This window comes from Silurus meridionalis, chromosome 10, assembly GCF_014805685.1.
Source record: "Silurus meridionalis isolate SWU-2019-XX chromosome 10, ASM1480568v1, whole genome shotgun sequence".
NCBI lineage: Eukaryota > Metazoa > Chordata > Actinopteri > Siluriformes > Siluridae > Silurus > Silurus meridionalis.
This window is the reverse complement of record NC_060893.1, coordinates 3256404-3282326: the sequence shown is the minus strand read 5'-3', so window position 1 is coordinate 3282326 and position 25923 is coordinate 3256404. Positions and strand designations below refer to the sequence as shown.

At 38.1% G+C, this 25923-nt stretch overlaps 1 protein-coding gene and 1 long non-coding RNA gene across 2 annotated transcripts in view; one reads left to right on the top strand and one right to left on the bottom strand.

The window, feature by feature from the left end:
- On the top strand, positions 1–17391 carry LOC124392480. The gene is made up of 4 exons (XR_006927163.1): positions 1–2149; positions 13298–13362; positions 16828–16930; positions 17250–17391. It is a non-coding gene; the product is annotated as an uncharacterized LOC124392480 (long non-coding RNA).
- nrip2 (nuclear receptor interacting protein 2) overlaps positions 17131–25923 on the bottom strand; it is a 34576-nt gene continuing 25783 nt past the window's right edge. The window contains exons 3-6 of the mRNA XM_046859563.1: positions 21794–21876; positions 21543–21655; positions 20278–20330; positions 17131–18335 (exon numbers count right to left, since the gene is read on the bottom strand). Of these exons, the coding sequence (XP_046715519.1) occupies positions 18216–18335; positions 20278–20330; positions 21543–21655; positions 21794–21876 (369 nt within the window). The 3' untranslated portion in view covers positions 17131–18215. The remainder of the gene's footprint in view (positions 18336–20277; positions 20331–21542; positions 21656–21793; positions 21877–25923) is intronic.

Genomic DNA, 25923 nt, shown 5'->3' with positions numbered 1-25923 from the left:
TCTACATCTGCCTCTTTCACTATGAATAATAACCAAAAATAATAACCATGGATAACCACTGACCTACCAACACAATTACATTTAATTAAATTCAATACGTTTATTTTTACAGCAATGGACATTGTCTCAGCGCAGCTTTACAGTATGTTAGAATTATTGAATAAAAACGTTTTATACATTTATTCACAATGTGCAGCCCGGGGTGACAGTGGCAAGGAAAAACTCCATTAGAAGGTATAAGGAAGAAACCTTAAGCATGACCAGACTCAAAAGTAGGCAACCCATCCTTATTTCAGTGACAATTAAAAATTTCTCCAAAAGCACAAGAAGACTCTTCCAGGAGCTTATAAAAGAACCTCCTGTAGGAACCTGTAAAATAACCTGTAGGCCCCACTTGCCTATAAGGTCGGTGTTCATGATTCAACAGAAAGAAAGAGACTGGGGTAAAATGGCATCCAATGCAGGTGTGAAAAGCTTATAGCATCATCAACAAAAAACACTTGAGGCTGCCAGAGGTTCTACAACTAAGTACTTAGTAAAGGTTCTGAATATTTATGTGCACGTTATATCTCTTTTTTTTTTATTTCAAGTTTTTTTCGCCCTTATTCTTTGGTTCCTTCTGCTCTCAGAGCTCATCATCTGCTCTCACATGCCCAAGTGGCTCCTTTTATAGCTGATTTAATTTGTCATTATCGCAACGAGCTTTGAATGAACTATATTCTGAAGCATGCCAACATTAGTAGATTGCTTGTTAGAGCATTAAATAAAACACAGCAGTAGCTCTACCACTGTGTCTCACTGAAAGCTCAGATCCCTCTCTTTATCACAGAGCTCATTATGGACAGGAAGAAGACCCGCTGTCTCTCTACTGTCATTTTCACGCTGGGATTTTTCCACTGCCATTTAACATGCTGTTTGTACAGTGCCTTGAATATGCATTCAGCTTGCCCACCTTTTTTTTTGTTCTTGTAGATAATGTGCATTTCTGAGGCGGTCAAACCCCTACGTCCTACATCCGAAGCTAATCAAACTGCTTCCACTGTGGTAAGACAGAACCAGCAGCATGTCCACGGTGTGAGGACAGAACATGTCCATTGTGTCAAGTCTTCTCTGTGAGGCCATCATTTTTGTCAGAAGAAGCTGCCATGGCAGAAAAAAAGATCAGGTGGTCTGCACAACACATTTAAAAGTTCATCATAGTTAAAACACTTTTTACAAGATATTTCTCTGATGTTCCTAGCATGTGGTCCTGCTGGAACTGACCATTCCCTTGAAAGATTACAAAGATAACATAGAGTATAAAGAACTGACCGAGGAGCCCTCAAAGACCCTACTGTAGCAGGCTCATTTTAGCTCCTCTGAGTAACATGGATCTGGATTAAATGGGGTGATCTGTGCTCCATGAAAGGTTCTTGCACACAGTAATGTTACATTGGTAATGGTAACATTGGTAATAATTAATGACCCAAAATGCACTAAAGTCTATCACTGAAGATATCTTCAAGTGCATCAGACGAATAATGATGAACATTTTAGGGTCATGAGGGTCATTTTTGGTCCTCTGAGGAACATGGCTCTTGTTTAAGAGCTGTGATCTGTGCTAATGACCCCTGGTCATGATTAATGACCCAAAACACCCCAAAGTCCATCAATGAAAATATCTTCAAGTGCAACACACAATTAATGAAAAAAGCAGCAGGTAATATTGACTTTTTCACTGACTTTGGAACGTTTTGTGCTTTTGTTTAGGTCCATGACACATGCAGGTGCAAGCTTGGTAGTTAAGACTTTGGATCCAAAGATCATAACTTTAAATCCAAGCCACACCAAGCTGTCACTACTGGGCCCCTGAGCAAGGCCCTTAACTTTATATATGCTCAGATAAATGAATGAGAGAAATTTAAGTCACTCTGAATAAGGGCATCTACCAAATGGCATAAATGTAAGTGTAAATATGAGCTGGTGCCGGCTTCACTCCATGTGCTTTTTATAGCTTCCTGGTCATGACGTCACCCCACCAGTCACCTTTCATTGGACAGATTACACACGTGATTCAGAGCGTGGACAACGTGGAAGCATTTCCAAAGCATTGCAACGCAGCTCGAGTTCCTGAAATGGAACCTGGTTTCCTGGTTGAGCATATCAGAAGGTGGTTAGGAATTTTTTTTTATATGCACTTACCATAGAAATGATAAGACAGAGCTTGGAATTATGTAATTTGGTTCAATGTTGTAAATAATTATTAATTGATCTGATGTACAATTAATTAGCGAGGATGCTTTCAGAAGTGGAGATAGAATCTTGTATTCTCAGGCCAGAAATTGATAAAGGAGATCACAATGTCTAAAAGCTGAAAAAACACTTCTCAGTCAACGATCTCCTGCTCAGTTGATGACATGAATGTGTTTTTCTGTCGTCCGGATGGCAGGGTAATAGTAAAAAAAGCACAAGCAAAAGCTTAGCGCAGTCCCAGAAAGGAAGTTTCTGGAAAAAAATAGCTCAGCTCAGCCCCAGCACACACTGATCCTGCCTCTGAGACAAGTGCCTCCCAAAAGCAAACTGATCGATGAACGGTCTCGACAAAAATGTTAATTCATTTTTCTTCTATGACCTTATTTCATAAAATAAACAACTATATACCACACAAGTAATTTTCCACGGTTTTGTCTTTGAGAGTGTCTGAGCTTTGGAACACTTTCACATTCAACGTAAAAAATATCAGCATCAACTGAAAATTCTTGTATTTCCAATTCCCTTTCTGGAATTATATCTTGTGCTACTTCCCCCTGTTCTTGCACTGCACTCTGTCTTCGTTCTATATCACTTTTTTCCACCTGTGTCACCTCTTTACCTCTGTTCTGTCTAGTTGCGATGGCAGAAAAACACACAATATATGGGAATTCTGTTTCAGAATCTGACTGGTTTACAGGCAGTGTTGGGGGTAACGCGTTACAAGTAACGTGCGTTACGTAATAATATTACTTCTCTGGAGTAACAAGTAAAGTAGCGCGTTACTTCATAAATTTACACATTAATATCTGAGTTACTTTTTAAAAAAAGTAATGCGAGTTACTTTTCAGTTAAATTATTTTGCATAAAAAAAAAATAATACTGAATTAAAATGAACGTAGTCACGTAGAATCGCGCACTCATACGTGCGAGCCAAGGGAACAGAAGCTGGTCAGAAGCGGAGATGGCAAACCAGAGAATTACATTACTGTGATGGAAGTATTTTCATTATTTTGAAATAGTCGAGGAAAAGGAGAAAGGAATAATGGTTAAGTGTAGATTATGTGTTGGTGAAAAGCTCTTGTCAACTGCAAAAAATACCACTTAAAAAAAAAACCCCAAAAAAACATCTGCATGCAAAGCACAGCACCACTGGAAATGGAGACAGAAATATAGAAAACTTTTGCCGACATCTGCAGATCTATGGACTGCTCAGAATAAAAGTTTTCCGTGGGAGACACATGTACGATGCCATCACAGTGGAGATAGAGAGCAAATTCACAGCTCATTTGCTCTTTGTGGGAAGATAAACTGCCACGGTCCCTGATAATAGCGCGAACTTTGTAAAAGCGTTCAGAATGTTTCAAGCTGATGATGAAGCAGAGAATGATGTAGACAAGGATGAGGTCATATTTACGGAAATTGCACAAAGTTTTATGAGATGACAGCATAAGGTATGTTCTCCCTCCACATCACCGGTGTGCAGCACACACCCTTAACCTTATATACACGAACGATAGTTACATTTCTGATGGAGAAGGCAGATTGAAAAGCAGTTTACAGAAGTGCGACTGGAAAGTGTTCAGCCTTGTGGTAAAAATTTAGTCGATCATCTTATTGTTCTCTAAGAAGTTATTAAGCATTTTAAATGTTTAAGACATGTCTTTTGCCCTAATACACCTGTTACACTTGTAAGGCGTGAAAGAGACGCAGCTGCCCGACTTGTGTTCAATCAGCCCAAGTTTTCCCACACCACCCCACTGCTGCGCTCCCTTCACTGGCTGCACGTATCAGATTCAAAACAATAATGCTTGCCTACAAGGCCAAAAATGGACCAGCACCATCTTACCTCAGTGACCTCATCACATCTTGCACTGCACCATGCTGTCTGAGATCCTCCAGCACTGCTCGACTGGTACCACTTTCTCTCAGAATGAGATGTAAGTACACTTCAAGGCTCTTCTCTCTTTTGGCACCGAGGTGGTGAAATGAACTTCCCCTAGATGTCCGCACAGCAGAGTCCCTGATTATATTCTAACGACGACTGAAGACCTACCTCTTCCTGAAATATCTAAATTAGCACTTTCCAAGTTTGTAGAATTCGAGTTATATTTATATTAAGTTTTTAATCTTGTGTACCAGCGCAGATTTATTCATTACTAGAGATTTAAAGCACTTTTGTACGTCGCTCTGGATAAGGGCGTCTGCTAAATGCCGCAAATGATAATGTAACTGTAAAGAGATACAAGTAACGCAAAAGTAACACAAAAGTAATATAACGCATTACTTACCATAAAAAGTAACCAAGTAACGTAATTAGTTACTTTTTTGGGAAGTAACTTAATATTGTAATGCATTACTTTTAAAAGTAACTTTTCCCAACACTGTTTACAGGTCTGTATCTGGTTTTATGTGTAGTAAATGGCAATCAGGGAAATGTGCATTGATGAAGTTGGTCTCCCCTAGAAGGACCCCTCATTTCAGGCTTGACAGTGCATACAGCTATGCTGATAATTCTGCTAAACTATAATGTAGGGTGTGTGCTCCCACTTGTCCTGGATTTAGTTTCTGCCCCTATTTTTGTGATTTCACAACAACACACAGTCACCAGGCCTATAAAGCGCCTCATAGGACTTGTGGTCACACACTGTTTTCCATCTTTTAGAGGCTTTCTGTGCAACTGTGTTCGCAAATTCTACGGAGGTCTTCAGTCGGCTTTGGCGACTCTTCACCCAATCACCCTAGTTCTCTGCATTACACTCCTCCAAATCCTTTCCGTCCTTAGGGGCCCTCTAAGGGAAGGCACAAATCCCTCCCAAACATTTAGTAAAAAGGAGAATAGTGAATGTGTTTGTTGTATGCCATTACAAGCTCTGGCAAGTGATTTTTCCAATCCTTCTTCTTCTCAGTTGTCAATGTTCTCAGCATATCATGCAATGTGTTGTTAAACCTCTCACATTAAGAGTTTCCTTGAGAATGGTGGAGATTTGTGCGGCTCTTCCCGATACCAGACACTTTACAGAGTTGATCACTTGTGCCTTCAAACATCTACCCTGATCTGAATGCAGACAAGCTGAATACCCATTGTAGACGAATCGACGTTTGATAAGGGCCTTTGCAGTGGTATTCGCTGTTTGGTTCTTGGTTGGGACAGCAACTGTAAACTGAGTGCACGTCAATCAGAACAAGTAAGTTGTCATACCCCCAGGAGGACATTTCCAGCTGGGTGTAGTCCATGGCCAGAACTTTTAGTAGAGCTGTGAAATTGCTGCATGTCATTAGGGCTCGGATTTTTGGAATGACATCTTTTGCAAGAGAACATCTTTTACACTGTTCTGTAGTTCAATGTCAAAGTAGAGAGGGCATCAGCATTGGTGTTCAGTGGTCCAGACTTATACAGAATGGCAAAATTAAGCTCTGCTAACTAAGCTACCCAGCGTTGCTCAACTTGCTCTGAAATTAGCAGTTTCCAGATAAACCAGTGGGTTGTGGTCAGTGATTACAGTGAATTTGGAGAACATTAGGTATTTTGTGAATTTTTCTGTTGCGGCCTATTTTAGTGCCAACAGTTCCAATTTGAATGCACTGTAGTACATGTCATTTCTCTCTGACCCTCTCAGGCCCATGCCTGCAAATGCAATAACGCTCAACTTCTCCTAGCTTTTGACTCAATACAGCTCTGAGGCCCATGTGGCTCCCATCTGTTGTGAGTATAAATGGAAGGCCAAAGTTAGGGTAAGCGAGGACAGGTGGTGACATCAGACATAATTTTAACTTGTCAAATGATTCTGAGGCCAACTGAGCATTCCCCAGCACATCCAGAGATTCTTTCACTCTAGGAAGCAAATCTTTACATGTGACTTGATTCAACCTTTTGTAATCACAACAGATGCTCACACTGCCATTTTTCTTCACAACTATCACAGCTGGGGACGCCCAAGGGCTCATACTCTTTTTAAGGATGCCTTGTGACACAAGGTACTGTACATCTTCTTCTTCTTCTTTTGGCTGCTCCCATTAGGGGTCGCTACAGCAGATCATCCGTCTCCATACCACCCTGTCCTCCACATCTGCCTCTTTTACACCAACTACCTGCATGTCTTCCCTTACCACATCCTCCTTGGTCTTCCTCTTTTCCTCCTTCCTGGTGGCTTCATCCTCAGCATCCTTCTACCAATATAACTCAAATATTATAACCCAACGAAAACCTTAACATCTTCAGCTCTGTTACCTCCAGCTCCGCCTCCTGCCACTGTATCTAATCCATACAACATTGCAGGTCTTATCACAGTCCTATAAACTTTTCCTTTCATTCTTGCAGAAACACTTCTATCACAAATCACTCCTATCACTCTTCTCCACCCACTCCACCCTGCCTGCACTCTTTTCTTTACTTCCCTAACACACTCTCCATTACTTTGCACTGTTGACCCCAGGTACCTGAACTCCACCACCCTTCTCCACCTCTTCTCCCTGTAACCACACCACTCCACTGCCCTCCCTCTCATTTACGCACATGTTCTCTGTCTTACTCCTACTGACTTTCATTCCCCTTCTCTTCAGCGCATACCTCCACCTCTCCAGGCTCTTCTCAACCTGCTCACTACTCTCACCACAAATCACAATATCATCCTCAAACATCATAGTCCAGTGAGACTCCTGTCTGACCTCGTCCGTCAACCTGTCCATCACCACTGCAAACAGGAAAGGGCTCAGGGCCGATCCTTGATGCAGTCCAACCTTCACCTTGAACCAGTTTGTCATTCCTACTGCACACTTCACTGCCGTCACACTGTCCTCATACATGTCCTGCACCACCCTCACATACTTCTCTGACACACCTGACTTCCTCATACAATACCACAACTCCTCTCTTGGCACTTTGTCGTACGCTTTCTCCAAATCCACAAATACACAATGCAATTCCTTCTGTCCTTCTCTTTAATTCTCCATCAACATTCTCAAAGCAAAAAAGGCATCTGTGGTGCTCTTCCTCAGCATGAAACCATACTGTTGCTCACAGATGGTCACCTCTTCTCTCAGCCTGGCTTCCACTACTCTTTCCCATAACTTCATGGTGTGACTGATCAACTTAATTCCTCTGTAGTTACTGCAGGTCTGCACATCTCCCTTATGCTTAAAGATCGGTACCAGCACACTCCTTCTCCATTCCTCAGGCATCCTCTCACCTTCCAGAATCTTGTTAAACAATCTGGTTAAAAACTCCACTGCCATCTCTCCTAAACATCTCCATGCTTCTACCGGTATGTCATCTGGTCCAACCGACTTTCCAATTTTCATCCTCTTAATCGCTGCTCTCACTTCCCCCTTACTAATCCTATCCACTTCCTGCTTCACCATCTCCACATGATTTAACCTTCTCTCTCTCATGTTCCTCGTTCATCAACACACTCTCCTTACTAGTCAACACATTTCCATCTCCATCCTGTATTGCTCTTACTTGCAAAACATCCTTACCAGCTCGGTCCCTCTCCCTGGCCGATCGGTACAAATCCTTTTCTTCTTCGTTAGTGTCCAACTTCTCATACAGCTCCTCGTATGCCTTTTCCTTGGCTTTCGCCACATCCCTCTTCACCTGCTACTGCATCTCCTTGTACTCCTGCCTACTTTTCTCATCACCCTGTCAATCCCACTTCTGTTTTGTTAACCTCTTTCTCCTTATGCTCTCCTGCACTTCCATATTCCACCACCACGTCTCATTGTCTTCCTTTCTATTTCCAGATGTCACACCAAGTACTTTTCTAGCTGCCTCCCTCATCACTCCTGCAGTAGTTTCCCAATCATCCAGCACTTCTTCACCACCACCGAGCCCCTGTCTGACCTCGTCCCTGAACCTCACACTACACTCTTCCTCCTTCAGTTTCCACCATCTTATTCTTCTTTCAGTCCTTACTCTCCTCCTCTTCTTCTTCACCTCCAAAACCATCCTACAGACCACCATCTGATGCTGTCTATATACACTGTCCCCTGCCAACACCTTACAGTCGCCAATCTCCTTCAGGTTATATCTCCTACATAGAACATAATCCACCTCTGTGCACCTTCCTCCACTCTTATAGATCACCCTATGATCCTCCTTCTTCTTAAAATAAGTATTCACCACTGCAATTTTCATCCTTTTAGCAAAATCTACCACCATCTGCCCTTCCATATTCCTCTCCTTTAGGCCATACCTACCCATAACCTCCTCATCACCTGTTCCCTTCACCTACATACCCATTAAAGTCTGCACCAATCACCAATCATTCATTTCTAGGTACACCATCTACCACTTCATCTAATTCTCTCCAGAATCTTTCCTTCTCCTCATATCACAGCCGACTTGTGGAGCATAGGCACTGATGACATTTATCATCATCCCTTCAACTTCCAGCTTCACGTTCATCACCCTATCAGAAACTCTCTTCACCTTCACTTCACTCTTACTGTACTCTTCCTTCAGAATCACCCCTACACCATTTCTCTTTCCATCCACACCATAATAGAACAGTTTAAACCCACCTCCAATGTTCCTGGCCTTACTCCCTTTCCACTTGGTCTCCTGAACACACAACATATCTACCTTTCTCCTCTCCATCATATCAGCTACCTCTCTCCCTTTACCAGTCATAGTGCCAACATTTAAAGTACCAACCTTAACCTCTACTCTCCTACACATCTCCTTTCCCTGTCGCCTCTGTAGACGTCTTCCTCCTCTCCTTCTCCTCCTTCGGCCAACAGTAGCAACAAGGTACTGTACATGCTTTTTTAATTCTCCAGCCGATGGTACCTCTGATTTATTGGTGGAGTATCACCAGTGTGAATGTCATGCGTCACTATCTGTGTGTACCCATAGTCACTGTTACTTTTGGAAAAAAAATCTCGCTATACTTTGCCAACAAAGTTGGCATGTGTGCTACTCGTCTAACATGAAGTGCCGTTAGGTGGCACCCTGCAATGGCCCCCAAACAACTTTAACTTATTGGGGAGAGAGTGATTGTCTGCTTTCCACCAACTTTGATGAACCCGATCATGCTATCAGTTTTCTGGACACTTTCTAAAACCCTTCTTATCTTTGGTGGTCCATACTTATTGTCTGTCTTTCTGCCCTCTCCTGTGGCAAGTAATGACTTAAATTCACTGATAATATTCATTCCAATGATTCCCAGAAGTCCTCTCATCTCTCCTGCTTCTGGGCTGGTGTCTGTTAACACAAAAATGCACTTCCACTGGAGAATCTTCCACATGCACTCCGCATCAACTTGCAAACATCACAGGACAGGAATGTCCTATTAGCTACAATGAGCATAATCCAAGGAGCAGAAGAGAGATTAGGATCTTGTTCTCCGAAGTGCTTTCTACAGTGTGACAGAAGTTAGGTGAAAACAGACTTTAATAAAATCGCAAGCAAAGCAAAGGGACAAGGCAAAAACTCAGTCCAAAAAAAGTCCAGGGTCGAAAACACAGGCAAACAGGGTGATGCAGGGAAGACAAAAACAAAACCAAAAACACAGTACAAAAAATTAAAAAGCCAGCAAACTGAGCAATACAGGGCAGAGCAAAACACATAACAAAAACAGTCCAGGGTCCAAACTGGGTAACTAGGGAGGCAGAGCATACCAGGGGTCAGGAACTGGAACAGGAGCAGGAGTAGGAACAGGAACAGAATCTAGAGCAGGCAGGGTGGCAAGAATAGTTTCAGGGGCTAGGGAGCTGTTAAAATAATCTGGCCCTGAGCTAAAGTCTTGGGTGTCCTTGAATACCAGGAGGCGTGGGAAAAATCGACACGATGGCCACCAACAGTCATTGCTATCTTACAGGGGCTGCCTTCTTGGACTGCTCTGTTAAAGTCCAACTCTGCTGCTACTATGTGCTAACTTGTAAAGTTCTTGACAGGCCACAATCTCCTGTATGGCTTCATGCCTGCAATAACAACTCTGACACAGGTGCTGGGTTTTTGGTTGTTTGCTGCTTGTGTCTCTTCTTTTTCAGACCACGTGATCACAGCTTGCATTACCTGAACAAAAGTCAAACTTGCATCCTTCTTAACTTGCCATTTCAAGCCTCAAAAAAATCATCCTGAAGGCCCAGGACAATTTGCTTCTTTTACATACGTTCGGCATCTGGAACGCTGTTTGGCTTCCTGCCCTAAACTCTGCTGAGTCTCTCCTGTAGATTGTATGCGGATGAGCTTATTGTCTATCCCTGCATTTGCTTACATTCATAGAAATCCTTCAGTCTGGTTCAAATTGGCACTTTGTCTCTATATGTCTCTGGAAGGATCTTGAAAATATCATCAGCAGACTTTTTACTGTCACCCAAATTTAGCTTCTTCTTTAAGGTGCTGCTTGAAAACTCTACACGGGTACACTTATTACTTGAAAGACTGATTTCATTGATGCAACTCATTCTTCAATGCCTAACTTTAGTTGAACGGCCACTGTGTTTCGGAAGTTTTCTATCCCTGGGGATATTAATGGCAGCTGGGGTTGATTGAGCTGCGGCTTGATGTTCAATAACAGTTCTTGCAAGTGACAAAGCTTCCCCTTGTTTGGCCCTGGCCTGTTCTGCAAACTGTCTCATCTCCGCTATCTCCTTCTTAGTTCTTCAAGCTCTGCCATTCTTCAGCTTGGCCTGGGACTGGTGACACGTACAAAAAGTAAATGCACTGTCCGATTAGATCCTGTTTGTGACACCAAATGTAACAAGACTATAAGTCTTGCCTTGCAGGAAAAAATTACTGCGTGTCCTTGGAAGACTTAAAAGTGAAAGAAATTCTCCTTAGTTTTCCTTTAGCTTTGAATATACTGTTCATCACTTCTATTTAACTTCTCCATACACAAGTTTCCCAGAATTAAATTAAACATCAAAACACACAAATTCACCAGCACAGGATGTCTCAAACAAACTCTGCATCATATAAATGAGTGTGTGCAAAGAATGTTTGTACCAGTCTGTAACAAAGATGAGGTTGATGAGATGACTTGTAATGACTTGTGGGAATGAAATTAACAGTTGTGGCCGGACAGTGAGGGGATGTCATCCGGATGGCCGGGTAATAGTAAAATAAAACCTGAGCAAAAGCTCAGTGTAGTCCTGGAAATCTCAGGAACTTTCTGGAACAAAATGGTGCAGATCAGCCCCAGCACTCATGGACCCTGTCTCTGAAACAAGTGCCTCCTAAAAGCAAAACTGATCATAGGCGATGGTCTCGACAGAAATGGAGAAAATATATACATATATATTCAGAGAGAGAGCGAGAGAGAGAGAGAGAGAGAGAGAGGAAAAAATTAAACACTCCTTGCAAAACTCTCTTCCGGTTCATCTACATGTTCTTACGCACTAACAAATGCACTTAAAGATGTGTGGAAAGAAATCAATGTCTCTCAATTTAAAGCACAGTTAATAAATGACTCGGAGAATCAACAAAACTGTCAAAATAGCATACAATGTAAATGAGGCAGAGACAACAATGTTCGGAACGAAACTCCAAGCAACTCTCTCGCATTTTCTCAGCCAGTCGTTCACACCGTTCTCTGTTCGGTGACACAATCAGCCGAACTACCGCAACAACTTACGATGGCATTAGTGTTCACTAAATTTGCAAAACTCGAATTTACTGTGTATTACTATCTTCCTTTGTGTTTTCCGCTGCAAATGGGCGCGTCTCCCTCGTAACACTGACCCCTCTTCTTTTTAGACATTTTTTTATCTCCTACGAACATACTAAAAACAGAGCAACCAGGCAAAATAAGTTCCCTAAAAAATACCTCCATTACATTTAGAAAATTTTATTAAATGTAAAACACACACACACACGTACAGTTAGTACATACACATCTGTGTTACCCAAATGTAACCTATTTAATTTTTTATTATTTAAGTTTATTCAATCAATTTAATTTGTGCCAATTTAATCGATTACTCAATTAAAACAATTGTATAAAAGTGTATAGCATTTATTCAATTTATTCTATTTTATTTTTATAAAATATACTAAAGTATTATTTTCTATATAATTTAACCAAGAAGGCATTTCATTTAACATTGTTGAAAAAATGCAAACTGTTCAAATACTGATAAAAATTTTTGAATAATAAACTGTGTTAATAAAAAACGAGAAGCAGTTTTGCAGTTTTGCATTTTTTCTCCCTAACCGTACCGAAAGTGAACCAAAGCGTGACAGAAAAAGTGCCGATCCGTGAATTTTGTTAACCGTTACACCCCTAATAAGCGTGGCATGAAAATCTATAACTATCTATATATATTTATATATACTTTTGAATTAAATTTGGTATCACTTTTTGGATCAGGAGACCCAAGTCTCTCAAATAAAACCAACAGTCTTTTTTCCAACCCTCTTCATTTGTTTAACAGCTCCAGAACAACCACCAACCATAAACATCCATCAACTAACAAATGAGCTGTTCCCTGGATTCATTTTGAGATTGAAAAATAGGAGAATATCAAATTTTATAGAGACAGAAAAAGGGCCATGACAGACCCGATACATATCTGTAAGCTACTGTATATTTGCAATGTTACAACTATTCAGTTCATAAGGTTTGTTTGGCAGCAGTAGAATAAGAACCATAAATCTAGCTGTGACAGGATGTGGCATGTGCAGTGAATCGGAACAAAGAACCAGAGGTGCCCTGGTGCATTGTGGGAAGACAGAGCTTTCCCTGGCAGGATAAAAACATTCTTTGATATGAGGCAGGAAAGCAGCTGCTAATTACTGTCATGATCATTCGCTGCAAAAGAACTTTTAATGATTCGGGGGAGCAGCAGATTCTCATGAATGTGTAAAAAATAGCTTTATGATGCCTTACTGAGGGCTAAAGTGATAAAGTGTGCACGATTTGTGGCTGACTGGAATAATGCCTCATCCAGATAATTACTTGTTTCGACACAGAGGCATGATGGGTAAATTACGTGAACAAACCTGAGGTTAGCGACATGTCTTGTGGGTTTGTAGGGTCCACATCCAGATGTACTGTTCTTTATTCAACAGTTATGCCGCATTCAAGTAGACAACATATCATATAATTTCTCAATTTCTTTCTAGGAAAAACTCTCCAATCGGAATTCGAATGCAGGTCCATGTTGTTCTGAACCCTGTAACACACTAAGGTAAAAAATTACATCATTCTGGGTTCCTACTTCTGGTGTAAGTCAATTACAGCATTAGACAGTTGGAAAAGAGAGATTATGCATGGTCTTACAACATAACCAATGTGGGAAAATATGTCCAACAGGCTATAATAATAAAAAAAACTACATTCTGAAAATTTATAAACTCTTCCATTAGTGCTGGTTATGAACATAAATCTTTCAAACTGGCAGTTAAAGGTGGTAAATGACCTGCTATTGGCCTCTGATCAGGGTTTTGTCTCTTTACTTGTTTTGCTCGACCTTAGTGCAGCTTTTGACACCACTGATCACACTATACTGCTTGCTAGACATGAGTACATTGTTGGAATAAAGGGAACAGCTCTCTCTTGTCTCAGGTCTTATTTAACTGATCGCTATCAGTTTGTTGATGTAAATGGTGAGTTCTCCACACTCTCTGAGGTAAAGTTTGGTGTTCTGCAAGGATCTGTCTTAGGCCCACCGCTTTTCTTTTTATCTGCTGCCTCTGGGTGAAATTATACATAAACATGGTATTCGCTTCAAAAAACAGTTTTCCAATTAAAGCAAATGTATTGACCTCTCAGTGTAAATACATTTGGGTCTAAAAAAATTGGTTAAATATAAATCACCTGGAAGCAGGGCGGGTCAGAGGGTTCGAAGTCAGCTTAATGTTGAGGAGTGTGTAAAGGACATTAGACAGTGGATGCTTGATAAACTTTCTTCTGCTCAACTCGGATAAGAAGGAAGTACTTTTACTAGGACCACATGCAGCTAGAAGCAAACTTTCCGATTACGTAGCATCTCTGGATGGAGTTTCAGTTTCAGTGTTTACAGCAGTCAGAGACCTTGGTGTGATTATTGACCTAAGTCTTTCCTTTGAGGCTCACGTGAATAATATTCGCCTTCTTTCACCTTAGAAATATTGCTAAAATTTAAAATATGATGTCGTTACTGGATGCAGAAAAACTAGTTTATGCTTTTGTTACATCTAGATCAGACTACTGTAATGCTTTACTGTCTGGGTGTTCTAATAAGTGACCACTGTTCCTGCTGGATCTACCCACTTCGTCCAGGCCTGCCTCTGGATAGTGTTGTCTTTGATTGGAGGCCACTCTGTGCAGCTGGAGACGGTTTCTCATCAATGCAGTTCCATGAAAATCTGAGGTAGGAAAAGGAAAAGGATCACCGAGGATGGATTTTGACTGTAGTTAATGTCAACAATGCAATGTTAAGCAATGTCTGCTACACTGATTCAGGACTACAGTTTGCTTCTGATCATCATCACTGTACTCCGCAACATTGTTAATCTGTAATAAATGGACATTCGGTGCAACCCAGATGAATATAGTTTCCCTCTTGAGTCTGGTTTCTCTCAAGGTTTCTTCCTTATGCCATCTTGGGGAGTTTTTCCTTCACCACAGTCGCCACTGGCTCACTCATCAGGGACAAACTTACACTTTTAAAGAACATCTTATTCATTTTTATCACCACATTATCTGTGTAAAGCTGCTTTGAGACAATGTTCATTGTTAAAAGCGCTACACAAATAAAAATGATTCAAATTGAATATACTGTATATTTGGCATGATTTTATATTACACTTTTTTACTGAAAGGTTTTCCTGGTTTGGTTGTGAATATTTGGTTCGGCGAGGTGGTGTCCATGTTAGACAGTAACGTACGTGCGTGATAGCCATCAGCGACTTCTCACATGGAGACATTGAAGTGTTAACAGCGAATATTAGCTCTCTTTGTGTATCAGAACCTTCACACAAATTCACACAGCTTTTTTAAAGATATTTTTTAAGAGTCCTTATTATTTAGTAAAAAAACGTCTATAAACATGAAAGATTCTGGATAGAGGAGATTACACTTCAGACGCTAGACTTTACAAGGAAAATACTGATTAATTCGAACATAAGCTTTGCAACTTTCCACACAGAATTTGCTCATGTTGGCTTATTAGAAGATAAAACTGCTACGTACTTAACACCACATTTCATCCTCATTTTTAATTCATTCTATTCAATTTATTCCATATTGCATTAGATTTAAAAGCGTCTGGAATACCTGGCAGCACATATTCATTTTTTAATAAGAGATGCACCAAACCCAGAGGAAGAAGTTTAAAAGGATCCAGAGTCAAGTCATGTATTTCACCTCCAGACCTTCAGTGGTGTCCTACCTAAACTAATCCAGCAGGAACAGTGGTCACATGAACCGCAGGAGCATGTTTAACTCGACAGAGAGAGAGAGAGAGAGAGAGAGAGAGAGAGAGAGAGAGAGAGAGAGAGAGAGAGAAGATTGGTGACAAGAAGAGAATACTAATGGTTCTTCTACTTTGTGACATGATCCAGTAATTGGATTTGTTAATTGAAGATCTTTTTTTGAAAGGCGATAAGATAAGATAAGATAAGATAAGATAAGATAAGATAAGATAAGATATACCTTTATTCGTCCCATAGTGGGGAAATTTCTTTGTTACAGCAGCAAAGAAAAAAAAATTTATAATAAATGCAAATATATTGTGTGCAAAAATAAATGCAAATATATATAAGTGAAAAGATGGAATGCTTTGAACAATCTATTAAAATTAAAGAAGAAATACAACGATTAAGGTGATCATCTTTAATTAGCTATATTGAAGTTAAATCTTTATTACAAATTGGAGTCAGATTCGAAGTGAAAAATTCAGATTCATGTAACAAATTGAGATCAATTTTAATAATTTTTCAGGAAAGACTAACGTTGGGCCATTGGGTGGACAAGTGGACAAGGGGATATAAATCTTAAAATCTTTTCATTGAAGCAGCACCTTAACAAATTAAAGGGCGATTACAAGAAAAAGAAATAAAAATAATAAAAAAAATGAATCTAATGTCCGTTATGCACTTTGGCAGCAAAAAACTTTCCTGTTATAATGTCAGTTATGATAATGAGAGAAATCACGAATGTAGATTCAGAATTATTAACTTGAAAATATACAGTTCTGACAGTAAGGGCAAACATTGAACAACTTTTGATTCTATGGCATTTCGCTTTCAGCTGGGGCTGCATCACCGGCGTCGGTCTTGTCCATCTCCATCTTTTCTTCTAGTGAGTTTAGCGTGTTTGTTCTCCACCCATCAATCACTTAATGCAGCAGTTTCTGGGGCGCAAGCAGTTTCTAATTTTCCCCTTGCATCATTTTTTATATTTTTTACTTTTTTAACTGAGTAATGTTTATGATATAAAATGTAGTGAAGTGCAATACTTAATTAAAAAAATGAATTTTTTGTAATTTTTTGGGACATGAAAAACAAAATAAATCAAACCAAAATTTTTCCTCTTCCTCAGGGTGAAAATACAACACAATAAATAAAAATAAAAATTTTTATTTATCAACAATAGTTTTAAATAATAATGACTTTGATTAAAAAACATTGCTAAAGTGTGGAGCTGTGATTTTTCATTTTTCTTTTCACAGAAATGTAGTGAATCTTTGGAAAAAGCCACCACAAGATTCATAAAGTATTAAACTGTGGGAGCTGTTGAAGTGGTTAAAGTGATGGACTTCTGATCGGAAGGCTGTGAGTTCAAATCCCAGCACCACCAATCTGCTCAACCCTTAAGCAAAGGCCCTTAACCTCACCTGCCTGTTGTGGAAATGAGATGAAGTCTCTCTGGATAAGAGTTTTTGCCAAAAGCCATAAATGTAAACGTATTAAACCGTATACTGTATATGTACGATGTTATCTTAAAAAGGAGAAGAATTCAGATGAAATCCTGATTTTTTTTTCTTTTCTTTTTTTTATTAGACAGAGAAAATACACCAAAAATAATCTTTCATACACTGTTTCCTTCATTTACAGCATACAAATATTTTTTCTTGTATTATTTCAACTCCAGAGGCAGACAGAGAGCAGGATGAAGCAGTCTCTCGAGGACGAGTGGCAGTCTGACATGGTGAAGAACTAAACGATCTGAGGAATGTCAGAAATAGGCACAGTAGATCTGTAAAGGTTCGTTTACGGGGAGGATAAAAGGGAAACGAAGCTCCAAATGAAAGCCTTGGCTTGATTTGTCATTATAAGGATTTCTAATCTAACGGATTAAACACAAAGCATTGGAAAGCAGAGTCTCCGTGACAGAAACACAGGACCCAAGACACTCACACAGCTTATATAAAGATATAAAAAAAAGGCTGGAATGTTTGAATCGTCCTTCATTAAGAACGTGGCGATCCAGAACAATCCCGAAAGGGTCGAATATCTATAATTTGAGAGAATCGCCTCAGGTCTGGATTAAAATTAGCATTAAAAGATCTTGAGTCTGATTATAATAAACATTCAGATGATCATAGACCTAAAGGATTTCCAGACATGTTTTCAAACTTTCCAGTTTTATTCCAATAGTAAATCATTTCGCTTAGTTCTAGAAAGAAATGATAAGCAAGATAAAAGGTCTAGACGGGATTAATGGGTTTAATAATCCACTTTCGGTTTATTATAAAATCATAAAATGGAAATAAATCGGATTATATTCAAAATATTTAATCACATTTAACATTATTTGTTTCCTATTACAAAAATATTTCACTTTTTTTTCTTTTGTGTTTAACTACGGGGTGAACAGTTTCCCTAGAAAGTAAAACATGTCTGATTTTCCTCCATCATCAGTTTTGAATAAATTGTTTACCTTAATTTAGTTATGGTTTCTCATTATAAATCACACAAACCAACATATGAAAGGTTGCAGAGAAAAAAAGCAGGCGGAGAAAGAGAGAAGGAGCGGTGATGAAGGAGGAGAAATGTATTCATCCACATTCCCACTCTTTATATTTATTGAGGGAATGAGAAAGTGTAAGGTCAAAGGTCACAGGTTTTTGTTGTTGTCACGGTGATGGCATTGCCTTGGGGTAGATGTCTCCAGAAAGGGCAGCTCGTCGCCGCTGCTGTGCAGGCGGAGCACTCTGCTGTTCAGGTCAACGCAGCACTGTGGGGAAGAACAGAGCAGCTTTCATTCATATCATAATATCAGTGTCCTACAATACATTTATCATCATCTTCATCATCATCATCTTCATTATCACCATCATCATCATATCCTACTTTAAAATAATAATAATAATAATAATAATAATAATAATAATAATAATAATAATAACAATGATCTCCTATACTACAATCATCATCATCATCATCATCATCATCATAATATCCTACTTTAAAATAATAATAATAATAATAATCATCTCCTATACTACAATCATCATCATCATCATCATCATCATCTTCATTATCACCATCATCATCATATCCTACTTTAAAATAATAATCATCTCCTACACTACAATCATCATCTTCATCATCACCATCATCATAATATCCTACTTTAAAATAATAATAATCATCTCCTTAACTAAAATCATCATCATCATCATCAGCATCATCATCATCAGCAGCATCATCATCATAAGATCCTACTTTAAAATAATAATAATCTCTCAAACTACAATCATCATCTTCATCCTCACCATCATCATAATATCCCACTTTAAAATAATAATAATCATCTCCTAAACTAAAATCATCATCTTCATCATCATCATCTTCTTCTTCTTCATCATTACCATCATCATAATATCCAACTTCAATATAATAATAATCATCTCCTATACTAAAATCATCATCATCATCATCATCATCATCATCATCATCATAACCTACTTTAAAATAATTATAGTCATCTCATATACTACAATCATCATCATCTTCATCATCATCATCATCATCTTCATCATCATCATCATCATTATCATATCCTATCTATCATATCCAATCATCATCATCTTCATCATCATCATCATCATCATCTTCAACATCATCATAATATCTTACTTTAAAATAATAATAATCATCTCCTACACTATCATAACCTACTTTAAAATAATTATAGTCATCTCATATACTACAATCATCATCATCTTCATCATCATCATCATCATCATCATCTTCATCATCATCATCATCATCATCATTATCATATCCTACTTTAAAATAAGTCATCTCATATACTACAATCATCATCATCTTCATCATCATCATCTTCATCATCATCATCATCATCATCATCATCATCATCATCATATCCTACTTTAAAATAATAAGTCATCTCATATACTACAATCATCATCATCTTCATCATCATCATCATCTTCATCATCATCATTATTTAAACCATATTTTGTAGGCAACATCTTCTTCACTTTACATGTTGATGTGAATGAAATGATGGGTAATATTTGTGTGCGCTCTTCGGTTTTTAGGGACGCAGCTGTTTTAAAATGTGAAATCACTCCAGCTTCATCTTTAAGCCACTTTTGCTCTTATAGAATATGTGCGTGAAATAGTCTCCTCAGAGATAAGAGACAGTTTTTTTATCCTAATGTGTCTTTTTCTTTCTCTCTTTCTTTTGAAGAGCATGTCTATTTTTGGCGCTAATTCAAGCACTTGGCAACCAAGTTGGAAAATGAAAAAAGAAAATCCCAACTGAATCATTCAGGCACAGACACATAATCGGAGAGAGAAAAAAAAAAGTTGTATGACGTCTCTCCGGCTTATTACCATCAGCACCACTTTGACTTTCAGCTTTAAGCTTATGATTACATCCCAAAGCAGCACTGAAATAACACGCTCCACCAAGAGAAACTCTAGAATTGGGCTGAATCGTGAGCTTCTTATCTTTTTTCCATTACCTCAGTCTCAGTCTGGGCTTTTTTTTGTCCAGAAACAGATCAGAGTTTTTCTGGCTTAAAGCAGATAAAGTTAATTTACTACACGTCTTGTTACCATTTAGCAATAGCAGTGCAATCACTTTATTGTATCCTGTTTACAATAAAACACACTGAACTCTAGCCAAGAAAGTTAAGTCTTACTTTGAGCTCCAGCAGAGTGTGTAGGCCCAGACACAACTCGAACGTCTCATCGTCTGTGAACACAGAATGGAAAATCTAGACGGTGATTTTGCATTCAAGGACTAATACCATAAATGGACAAAAGCATGTACGCTCCTGACCATGAGCCTTTACTTTTCCCACAAACGTATCAAATGCCTTAGCATTACAATTTACTGGGAGTAGGAGAATAAAACATGATGCTCCTGTGCAAACATGAAGCTCGATGAAGATATGGTGTGTTATGGTTGGAGTGGAAGATCTCTCACACTGAGCCCTGTGCTCCTCAACCCCATTGATCACCTTGAACCGAAGACCTTCTTACCCAATATCAGATCTAAATGCTATGGTAGCAGATTGAGGACTAATCCATACAGCCATGCCCCAAAATCTAGTAGAAGGTCTTTGTATATGGGTGAAGCTTGTTATAAAATGAGAAGGGCAATAAATCTGAAAGAGTTTCAACAAGTGTATATGGGTGATGTAATGGCACAAACTTTTAGTCATAAAGTAGAGCTTAGTTTGAGTAATTGGGATTATCAAGCAAATTTTAATATGACACAAAGATAACCTGAGTAAATACAATACATTTTTCTCAAATGCATAGATTTTGTTTGTTGTTTTCATGAAAAATGTGAAAAATTGTGAAAAAACGAGTGGGCCGAAATTCCACCCCAGCAATGTGAAAAACTCATTGTTAGTTTTTGCAAATGCTTGACTGCATTTTTTTTTGCCACCACAAAACAATTAATTAGGTTTAATGGACAAATACTTTTTTTTACGTAGGCAGATTTGGACAGCTTTTTCCCTTAATAAATGAAATCAACATTTAAAAACTGCATTTTGTATTTTGCTCTGGGTAACTTTGTGTCATAATCCAAATTTGCTTAATGATCTGAATCATTTAAGTGCAAAAAATATGCAAATAAATAAATAAATAAATAAATAAATAAATAAATAAATAAATAAATAAATGTCATAATTAATCAGGAGCAAAAATCCGGGGGCAAATACTTTTTCACAACACAACAGTCATTCAAATTTAAGGGACCAAGCTTTTGCTATAGTATGAAATGACAATGATTGTATATTATTATTATTATTATTATTATTATTATTATTATTATTATTAAGAAATAATTAGCAATTATGAATTATTAAGCTATTACATGGGACAATAATAATAATAATAATAATAATAATAATAATAAAACTAATAATAATTATAATAATAATAATAATGTTACCTGTGACCTCAGCAGTACACTGGACTCTTTCGCTACCAATCTGGATCGACATGGACGTCACACCTTTAGCCTTGAACTCACCGAGTGGCTTAATCTTGGGACTGATTTTCAGTCTACAAGACACACACACACACACACACACACACACACACACACACACACACACACACACACACAGATACAGTAGTAGTATTAGACTTATTGTGTAACGTTTTATTATGTGTGTAATTGTGTTCATGCCACTGACTCACCCGAGCCTCCTGCAGCACGTACTGGAGATATGGTCGTACTGACAGCCTGTGTTAATGGATACGTTAAGCTCCGCATCACCACACTGCAACACACACAAATGCATGAGACACATGCATGTTTCTTTTGTTTCTATGCAACAAACTCGGTAATGTAACAGTATGAAGATTTTCTTCGACCAAACAAATCCATAAATGTACAGACTTTATTTCCATTATAAAATCCTCCCTTAGCATGAAGAACAGCTTTATACACTCTCAGCATCCGGACACTTTGTTTCTCCAAATGTTCAGATGAAACACTTTGCTAGTTGGAGATTTTTTTGTTCATCCCAGAGCAGTTCAATAGGATTTAGGTGCGTTGACTGTGCAGGTCATTCCATGATAAATATCACTCCAGACGACTGTTTGCACTCTAAATAACGATTACAGAGCCTGGATGTACATTCGGCTCATCGTTGTATGATAAAGTCGATTCCAGTGAGCCGCAGTTCGGACAGGATTGGTGTTGAAGTATGGAATGGTAGCCATGTTTTCAGAGGTGAGAAGAAACAAAGTAGAGTAAAGTAGAGTAGAGTAGAATTATTGTAAAGTTTGACAAAATGTGTTTGTATATATGTATATCTATCTTTGTGTATATATGTGTCTATAAATGCATGATGAATATGTATGTAACCCCCTTTTTTGTTTTGTTTTTGTGTTTATATTATTTACTTGTATTTTTATTGAAATTATATATATATATATTCTCTTTAAAGTATTAAAAAATATTATTGGGAAGTAGAGTATAAAAAAGTAGAGTAGAGTGGAGTCTAAAAGCGTATAGTGGATATAGAGAAATGTAGAAGAATAGAATAGAGTATTGTATAGTATAATATTGTAAAGTATAGTACAATAGAGTAGAATAGAGTACAGTAGTGTAGGGTAGACTATAGAAGAGTAAAGCATAGTACAGTATAGTAGAGTAGAGTAGAGTGTAGTAGAATTTAGAACAGTAGAATATAGTAAAGTAGAATATAGAATATATCAGCTCTGAATCAAATTTCACACTGATTGTAAAATACTGCTACATAATATTATGTGTATAAGGCTGTATAGTCTCACGCTACTGTACCTGAAACCTTTTGGTCCATTATGATTCCCAACACCTATTTCGCTCAAAAGATTTAGGTTATTTGTTGGTACCTTGAATAATGAAGACTACAGCAGGGCTCCTACAAAGCCCCAAATATATGGAGCATCCTTCCAATTAGTGTTTGCAACTCTAACACAGTCTCAGTGTTCAAGTCTAGGCTGAAAACAAGACTTTATCTGCTGCTTTAGGTTTTCCTTAGGTAAAGGAGCAGATCTGTGTTTGGTATTTTGGTGAACTGGATTTTTAGATGCTCTCACATGTCTATTTAGGGTTGTTGACAGTGGTGTGGTTGTCGTCTCTTATCTCAGAGATTCCTTATGTCTGTGTTACCTTCTGGCTTTCCCCTTTTAGCTATGTTGCCATACTTGTCCATACTTAGACCCTGATCACACTGTACAGTGTCTTTAACGTTTATATAAAAATACCTAATAATCCATATTTCTTTCCCTGTCACTCTCACCACATCGAGATTAACATGCTGAGGTACCACTGATCCTGTCCCTTTCTTCTTTTCTGATCCTCCTGATTCATCCTGACTTCCTAAGTATTTAATTAGAGACCACTTACTGCTGATGAAGAACTATGAACATGGATTTACACAGTATTTCATATAAACAGTTTACTACAGTAGTGTAGGACCTCAATCGCCATCAACAGGTTTACATTCACATGCCCATCAGTGAACAGCTGATAACCTTAACAATGATGGTACTATAATGAATGGACATTAGGTGTCACCCAGATGAGACATGGTTTCTTCTTCATATAATCTCGGCAGGTTTTTTTTGCCACTGTCACCATTGCTCATTAGTGATAAACTTATAGGCACTGGCTTATAAATAAAAAGTTAAATGTATCTATTCTATCTATTAAATTGAATTGTATCAATTGAATTGAATTAAATGGATCAAAATAAAGCGTCATTTTTCTTACGTATATAATATATGGCTTGATACATCTACAATTCTGCTGCTTCAAATCACACACAGGGATGAAGTAGTGCGATTACATTTATTTGCATGAGTTTTAATAAATATTAAATTAAAAAGGGAATGTGAGAGGGATTGTGTGCATGAATATGCATAAATCTCTATTAATAATTAAGCTGTTGGAGTTAACTCCTGGTCCTATTTTTCGTTCTATTTCTAATTTTCGTCTCTAGTTTATCAAATTAATCTCCCTTAAATCTTTACCATAGAATTTCCACCACATGCAAAAACTCCATGGAGCTCAGTAAGGTCATTAGGAAATGTGTACAATAGCTGTCTCACTGGATAGAACTGTAACTGGATGTTACTATGGTTACAGGTTTTTATAAACAGATAAAATTATTTAGAACTGACTGCAAACTACCTGTGTGTTCAATGCTCCGAACTCACACCTGAACTTCCAGCCAATCACAATCCAGTATTCAGACTTACTCTGGTATTAATCAAAAACCTCAAAGCTCTCAGAGGTGGTTTTTGTGCAGGTCTAGTTTTAAGACTACTTAAAACATGTACGATGAATAGTTTTAATTCTGTGTGTATAAAAATGCATAGAGGTCAGAAGAAAAGTCAGAAACGAAGACGCAGGCCGTCTGCAACATGCAGCATAATGTATTGCACTCCTAACATACTACAATGAACGCAGAGAATAGAATCACAACTTAAATCTCTTCATTTCCTTCTTTGACAAGATAAAAAAAAAACCACTAAAGAAATGTCATATTTTGTTTTGTATTGTACATCATTTTTATGGCAAAGAGCAGCACAGACAAACCTTGAAAAAGAAAAAGGGTGGATTATCAATCGATAAATCATCATCGTTTTTTTTTTATGGACAGCAATGTAAGAGGCGTCATCATGTCATGCTCTCGTGTTTCATTCCAGTCCATTTGCTTCTACCACATGACCTAATGTTCTAACAGAGGCAGAAAAATCCAACCCCTGCCACGCTTTCTTCATGATGATTCAGTGTTTTTTTGGGTGTTTGGCTGTTGTGACAGTACGGCAGAACGGATTAGACCCGAGTAGAATCAGCACGATCAGCAGATTATAATTTAACCAACCAGCCAAGCAGTTATTTCTTGACGCATCGCACCACATCAGCCGTATTGTCTGAAATCCTTAGAGGATTATTTTTTACTTACTAACTGATGTGTAAGGGAGGAAGAAACAGCAGGACAAGGTTTGTGATGCACATGTGACATTTGGCAACTATGCTTAAATCTGAATGCACAAACAGACAGCGACTAGACCAGGCATTTGTCTACAGGGGCTGGTTGCTCCATTTTCTTAAATTTCACAAGATATACTAAATATAGTTTTTTGTAAGGACCAACAAACAGAAACAGTTTTTAATTGATTTGCTTGTGTTCTAAAAACACAGAACAAAAACTATATTAGAAAGTAAAAAATTTGCTCTCCTATTTGAAGTAAAGGTGAAAAGTGTACCTCCAACGTTGTGCTTACAGTTTGAGGAAAAACACATATGGATGGAAAAGCCATGTGTCCCAATAATTTTGCCACTGTAATGTACATGTGACTGGGCCGAGATGTAAGCCAGAGATGGAGTGGAGTAGCTCAGTTAATGAAATTGTCTTGTCTTTTAGGGATTTTGCTGCAGATTGAAGCTCCATAGTTTATTCCCAACATGAGCGAAATTTGAGATGAACCTTAAGTGCAATTGTGATTAAAAAAAAAAAAAGTATAATGTACAGTAATATTGAGTTGAAGGAAAATGGCCAAAGAAATTTGGATTCATGTTGATGAATGGATTGATATGCAAATGAATTCTTTTTTATTTTTCTAAAATATATACATAAAAATTATATACACACTAATTTGTTCTTTATTAGCGTACATACCTGCAATTATTTCAGAATCACCAGGATATATCATGTCAACAGACTGCTATATTAACATATACTGTATAAACACTGCACAGTCCTCTCTTTACTCTATTTATATATCAGTCCATTTTATTGGCCATAAATCTTCCATCACATTCAATAACT